Source organism: Myotis lucifugus, unplaced genomic scaffold, assembly GCF_000147115.1.
Source record: "Myotis lucifugus unplaced genomic scaffold, Myoluc2.0 scaffold_256, whole genome shotgun sequence".
NCBI lineage: Eukaryota > Metazoa > Chordata > Mammalia > Chiroptera > Vespertilionidae > Myotis > Myotis lucifugus.
Window position 1 is genome coordinate 440,063 of NW_005871304.1, and position 7,426 is coordinate 447,488.

The window sequence follows — 7,426 nt, forward strand, 5'->3', positions numbered from 1 at the left end:
AGAAACATCAATGATGAAGGAGAATCATTGATCGGCTGCCTCCTGCACATCCCCTACTGGGGATGGAGCCCGGAATCTGGGCATGTGCCCTTGATCAGAATTGAACCCAGGACCCTTGAGTCCGCAGGCCAACGCTCTATCCACCGAGCCAAACCAGCCAGGGCAGAGTCTTTGGGATGTTCCCAGAAGCCTTCTTTGTGGAGGGGGTTTATTTATTTATTTAATTTTTATTTTTTATTTCAGAGAGGAAGGGAGAGGGAGAGAGATAAACATCACTGATGAGAGAGAATCATTGATCGACTGCCTCCTGCACACCCCACAATGGGAATTGAGCCCACAACCCGGGCATATGTCCTGACCGGGAATCGAACCGTGACCTCCTGGTTCATAGGTTGACACTCAACCACTGAGCCACACCAGCTGGGCGCGGAGGAGGGTTTAGACAGTCTTTCCAAATCTCTTGAACCATCCTTGGCCCTCATGAAGTCCATGTTGATGTTGGGTGTGTCTCTTTCTGAGAAGGCTCCAAATATACCTCCATCTGGACTTACCCAAGAGAAATTGGGATGATTACCGCCTTGCTAAATGTTCCTTAGCTTCACAAAATGACTCACTCCGTGGTGGGGAAAGCAGCAAGCTGTCCTGGCGTCTGGAGGGTGGATTGCACTGTCATTTGGAAAATGACAAATGACTAAGGGAGGTTCACTTTAGAGCAGGGTCTCTCAACCTGGGCACTAGTAGCATTTGGGGTCAGGTTATTCCCTGTTGTGGGGACTGTCCTGTGCGTTGTAGGGTGTTTAGCAGCATCCCTGCCTGCCACTAGGTGCCAGAAGCATACCCGCTCTCTTCCCAATCATGACATTCCCAAAATATCTCCAGGCACCACCAAATGTACCCTGGGTGTGTGAGCGTCAAAATCACCCTCCCCACCCTTGGTTGAGAACCACTCCTTTGAAGCATTTGGGGTCGGTGGCAAAGTGGCTTTGAAATTTTGTTTTCCTGTCACTCTTAACCCTATGTGTTAACTGCTTTGCCAGAGTAGCTTCTTTGACTGCAAGCACTAATAGCCATGGTTTATTTGGAATTTACTATGTGCCAGGCATTGACCTAACTCTTGCTTTAGGTATATCTTCCGACTTTATTCCCACTTAATACATAGGGCAAGTTACTATTCTCATTTTTTAGATGGAGAAACCAAGGTTGAGAGAGGTTGGGTGACTTGCCCAAAGACACACAGCTAAGAACGTACAGAGCCTGGATTTGAACCCAGATTTGTCTAACTCCAGAGGCCATGCTCTCTAACCACTCCACCTGGCTGAGCCTCTGAGGCAGGGGTGTTAGAAAATCATGTGGAGAAAAAATATTTTATCCTATACAATAAAAGCCTAATAGGCTAAGTGTCTGACTATTCATTTGACCGTTTGACCAGTTGCTATGACGTACACTGACCATGAAGGGTCAGACAGTCCGACTGGTAGGTTAGCTTGCTGCTGGGGTCTGGCCGATGGGGACTGGGGGAGATGGGCCAGACACGCCCTGGAGCCCTCCCGCGGTCCCTCTCTGGCCCCAATCGTGCAGGCCAGGCCGAGGGACCCCACCAGTGCACGAATCCATGCACTGGGCCTCTAGTAAACAATAAAGTGCCATTCCAGTTATCAAGTAGGAGAAGCAGCATGGAGAGAACCTGGTCTGGACTCACACACTGGAAAAGCCAAGTTGTAGTGCAGAGTCCACATGTGACTCAGTGTCACTTCAGGCAAGTCACTAGCCTGACACAGTAGATGAAACATGCTCAACAAGCCCCACCTTCCCCCACACGGATGAGATGGTAATGGTGCCTCCCAGCAAAACACAGTGCTAAGAGCTTTGCATATGTGCTCTTGTTCAACTTCACCCTCCATAATTATGGAGATGAAGTTCACCTAACAAAAAACTGACCATTTTAACATGTATAATTCAGTGGCTGTTAATATCTTTACAGCGTTGTGCAAACATCACTTCTATCTAGTTCCAAAAACATTTTCATTGCCCCCAAATGAAACTCCACACCTATTAGCAGCCATCCTGCTTTCCTCCCAACTCCTGGCCACCACAGAAGAAATGAAACTTTTTAGTACTTTGTTTGAACCTCTTCTCCATTCTACTCACTTCCCTTCCCTCTCCCCAGAGACCACCTTGGTTCTGCACTGACCTGGCCTTTTCTCCTAGGAATATCGATGGCAGTAAGGGGCTGCTGGCTCAGCTTAGACGGCCTGTGGATCCTGGATTTGTGTGGCCTGAAACGCTTAGCCTTCCACCTCCTTTGCTGAGCATCTCAGCCACATGGATGGTTTCTGGAAGAAGTGCTTTTCACCAGTCGTGGTAAAACATCTTGTTATTTAATAACTAGAGGCCCAGTGCACAAAATTAGTGCATGGGTAGGATCCCTAGCAGATGCCGGCTGCCAGCTGGGGCCTTCCTTTGTTCCGCATCGCCCCCTGGTGGTCAGTGCAAGTCATAGCGAGTGATTGAACTCCCGGACGGTTGAACTCCTGAGGGGACACTTTGCATATTAGGCATATATATATATATATATATATATATATATATATATATATATGATTTTAAACATTAGGGATCTGAGGCCCAGAGAGGTTAAGTGACTGGCCCAAGATCACACAGGAAGTGGTAGATCACATGACTTAAACCCTCATCTGCCTGACTTTTCTTAACTGTTAGGTGATCTTGCTTCTTTGATTCTAGAAACATGACGTCAGGATACGTGCATTGTAAATTCATTGCAATGTTATCAGAGCTAACGTTCATAGGAGGCTTATTTTTGCCCAAGTCTGTTCTAAGCATTTTATGTGAATCATCCTGTGCAATCGTCACAAAGGTCCTATGAAGTAAGTACTATAATTATCCCCGTTTACAGATGTGGAAGCTGAGTCATAGGGAAGTTAAGTTAGTAGCCTTTGAGTGGCTGAGCTAGGATTCAAACCCAGGTAGCCTGGCTGCAGAGCCCACAGCAGATACTGTCAGAGCCCTCCCCCATCTCCTTTCTGTAAAAGTCATTCTGATAGTTCAAACCTCCCAGCCTGCACTTGCACAGCCCTGAGAGTGAGCACCTCACTCACCTCCCTCTAGTCTTGGACCTGCTAATTTGAACCAGTTGGACTTGGCTCTGTCCACCAGGGCTTGCTAGGCAAGTGTGGGGCAAGTCAGAAGTACCAGGGGATTAACATACCCTGGAAGCATCCCTCAAGCAATGGCTGATGGGAGTTGGAAGATAAATACCCCAGCTCCCTCGCCCCTCATACGGGATAACTCTGAGGCATGTTTTACAGGGTCCCTAGCGCTACTCAGCAGAATTGAGCTCGAGCTGCTCACAGCAGTATTTTGCTTGATAAAATGGACCCCTTCATTAACTTCCTTCCCTTCTCTAACTCTCGATATTTCATGGAATCACCTCTCAAATAAATAATTTGCAATAGACTTTGTCTCTGAATTTGTTGTGAATTTTTAGAGCACCTGAAGCTGTGGGTTTTCTGGTGTGTGTGTGTGTGTGTGTGTGTGTGTGTGTGTGTGTGTGTGTTTTTCACGCGGGAGGGTTTTTTCAGAGGCCCGAGGCTGGAAAGAGGAGTGTGGGGAAGGAAGCTGACAGAGTTTAAACTGGAGGTTGTTGTGGGGTTCTTGTCAATCTAAACTTTGCATCTATTTTTACCAGGTTATTTAGCAGTACTGTGCCATAACCCGACTCAGAGAAGGTACAATCTCAGTTACCCCTGGGGTCTGATATGTCTGCTGAACTGGTCCTTCCACCTAACAAAAAAGACCGTGCCTCAGACTTCTCTCTCTCCTCTTTTTTTTAATTTTTTTTTTTAAATTTAATTTTTATTGATTTCAGAGAGGAAGGGAGAGGGAGAGAGAGATAGAAACATCAATGATGAGAGAGAATCATTGATCGGCTGCCTCCTGCACATCCCCCTACTGGGGATCAAGCCCACAACCCAGGCATGTGCCCTTGGCCGGAATCGAACCTGGGACCCTTCAGTCCGCAGGCCAATGCTCTATCCACTGAGCCAAACCAGCTAGGGCTCTCTCTCTCCTCTTTACAGAGCTCCTTCTCAACACCAAGCCTTTTATGTACATTATCTCATCTAATCCTTTCCTTAATCCTATGAAGCATAAGCACTGTGATTATCCCCATTTCACAGCTCCAAGAGGTAAAGTGACTTGCTCAGGGTCACCCAGCATTAGATACTTGGCAGAATTGGGATTTGAACCAAGATTTGCCCACCTCCAAAGCCCTCAGTCCTTCCCAGCAGCTGGAGGTAGATGTGTAAGTCAGCTTTGCGAAATAACAAACAACCCTAAAAATCTCAGTGGTTGTAACAAAAAAATGTATTTCTTGGTCTTGTTAATGTCAGTGACTACAGTTGTGGTTCTGCTGGACTCTGCTCCACGTGTCTTCACAGACTGAGCCCTGGGCCATGCCTATTCTTGTAGCAGAAGGGAAGTACAAGAAAACAGGAGAAAAATCCAGCAATGCCTCTTACAGTTCTCACTTGGATGTGATATATGTCACTCCCACTCACATCCTCTTGGCCAAAGCATTTCATTTGTCCAAGTCAATGGAGGTAATGATGTACAATCCAATTCTTTTACAGGAAAAGGGGGAAGGAGTAAAAAAATGGAAACCAATAATATAGTCTACCATGTCTGTTCTTTTGGTCACAAATATTTACTTCTCTCCCATTTGCACTTAAAATATACTCCCCCTGCCCTAGTTGGTTTGGCTCAGTGGATAGAGCATTGGCCTGTGGACTGAAGGGTCCCAGGTTCGATTCTGGTCAAGGGCACATGCCTGGGTTGTGGGCTCGATCCCCAGTAGGGGTGTGCAGGAGGCAACCAATCAATGATTCTCTCTCATCATTGATGTTTCTATCTCTCTCTCCCTCTCCCTTCCTCTCTAAAATAATAATAAAAGAAACATATTAAAAAATATATATACTCCCCCTGCAGGAAGACACCTCAAAAGAGTCACACTCAGTCATGGCAGGAGGCTTGGAGTCTATGGCCTGGTGATGGTCTCTGTGATTCTGGGCGTTGAGTTGCATGCTGGGAGCTAGGCGTTCTGTGTTAGAGTACTAGTTCTGTTGAACTTTTGGGCACCAAAGTTTGTCTATTAGTTTTTTTCATCTGTAAAATGGGTCCAAGAAGAACACAGTGCCCTGCCTTTGAGGGGTTTCTTTCTAGTTTTCTTTAGAACTTCCTTTAGACACCTCCCTTCCTCATTGTATTTTATTTTTCTAAACAGCTCACTCATGAGGTGATGATGAAGATCACAGGATGCAGGTGGGAGGTCTTTTGAGATCCATAAACAGCACCAGGTTCAAAGCCAGTCTACAAAGGAAGAGGAAAAAGAGGGAAGTTGCAGGGAAAGAAATCTGAATACGATTACGTTAACGGGTACTCGTGGAGGCTTTGGGAGAACTTGTGTACAGGGTCTCATGAGGGAACACACAAGTAACATTCACGTGTGTGTCCTCACACAGACACTCTGTCTGAGATGCCTGGGCAGCTGACATTCCGGGGAAAACAAGGAAGTTGTTAAATTATCCAGCTGTTCTGTCTAAATATGTTGCACATCTGGCAGCCTGGACACCTCTGAGTGACTTTTCACTTTATTTTAAGTGCTATGCTGTCTGGACCCAACCTCAGAACTCTAGAAGAGGAAAAGGGAGAGGAAAAAAAGAGAAATAGGGGCGGGGGGTGGATTAGAGGGGTAAGGGTAAGGGTGGGGAGAGCCTAAAAGGCAAAGACAGAGAGGGATGGGGAGGGAAGGGAGAGAGAAAGGGAGAGGACAGGAGACCCAAGCAAGGAGATGGAGAGAGATAGAGAAAAACACAGTGAGATAGAGAAATTCAGAGAAACAGAGACACAAAAAAGAGAAAGATAGATGAGACAGACTTACATAAAGAAAGTCAGACACAAACATACAGAGTAAGATAGAGAAGTTGGCAAAGATCGAGAGCGAGAGGCCCACATACAGAGGTGGAATCAACTACACACACACACACACACACACAGAGAGAGAGAGAGAGAGAGAGAGAGAGAGAGGGACTCCAAGAACTAGATTCACATAAAGAGATGGGCTGCCATTCCACCAAGGAAGAGTGGGATCAGAGAGACTGAGACTCAGAGAGACAAACAAATATGGAGCAGAGAATATAAAGAGATAGAATGAGAGAAACAGAAAGAAACAGCCAAAGACACAGAGATCCACACAGAGAAAGAAAACAAACCCTTCAAACAAAAAGAGCCATCAGGAGTTTCTGTTCTGCCAAAAAACCCTGGGAGTCAGACTGTGTTCTGTTAGGCCTTCATGCAAAGCATTATTCTCATTAGAGGAAAGAGTGGGCTATAAAAAATGTTGTTTGATAGAAGTAATTGCTCCCCAAATGGGGAATTATTTTATTCATTTTTTTTCTTTTTTCCTTATAACATTAGAATGTCTGAGGAGCACCAAAGACAGCAGTCAAGTGTTTATCTACATTCCACAAACATCTAGCATCAGTGGTTTCTCTTTAACAGAAGAAAAACAATTTCCATATAAGAATGAGGCCTCTTGATGAAGGCAGTTGGGTGCAGAGCAGACTGCCATGTAGAAAGTGTTAGAACAGGGAAAGGAAATCCCCTTGCACCTGCCATGCTGATGGGTGGTTAGCAGTGGCTTCCCAGAGCGCTGTGTGAAGCCACATCTCAGGGAGAAGCAATGCTGTGATCCATTACTGATGTCTGCCGTGGCTTGGGAGGGGGCAGTCATGGGGGCAGTTTGCCATTCCTAGACCAGAATCTCGAACCTGCCTGAAACATTGGCACGGTCTGGGATAAGAACACAAATGGAGGCCCAAATACCACATGTCTAAAATATAAAAGTTAGAAATCGAATTGCACCCGTGGCCTGGCCTGTGTTCTTGCTCACGGCCCTGGCAGCCTATGGCTGCAGCAGCAGAGCGCTTCCCTGGCCAGCCTTGCCACCTGCAATCGAGAGTGGGAGCTGGACATTCAGGCCAGGGCAGGGTAATTCCCAGATGGTGACTGGGTCTGTAGGAACTAGGACGGGGACTTAGCTAGGCAATCTAACTCAGGATTTCCAGTCAGTTCTAAGCACCTCCCAAATTATACTTCTGAATTAGAGGAGAGGGAGGGGCAGAGTTATCTAGGAACAGTCTAAGACAGATTGTGGGTGATAGGTGGTTTGAAGAGGCCAGCTTTAAATTGAAGCAGCCGCTTTACCCTCAGTACCCAGCTCAATACATGGCACATAGTAGTGCTCAGTATATATTTATTTTATTATATTTTTAAAATATATATTTCTTTATTGATTTCAGAGAGGAAGGGAGAGGGAGAGAAATCTAGAAACATCAATGGGAGAGAATCA

General features: G+C 46.0%; 1 protein-coding gene across 1 annotated transcript in view; it reads right to left on the reverse strand.

The window, feature by feature from the left end:
* Positions 1 to 7,426, reverse strand: part of PPP1CC (protein phosphatase 1 catalytic subunit gamma) — a 30,059-nt gene that overhangs the window by 21,320 nt on the left and 1,313 nt on the right. Inside the window, exon 2 of the mRNA XM_023762684.1 lies at positions 6,968 to 7,023. Coding sequence (XP_023618452.1) covers positions 6,968 to 7,023 — 56 coding nt within the window. The remainder of the gene's footprint in view (positions 1 to 6,967; positions 7,024 to 7,426) is intronic.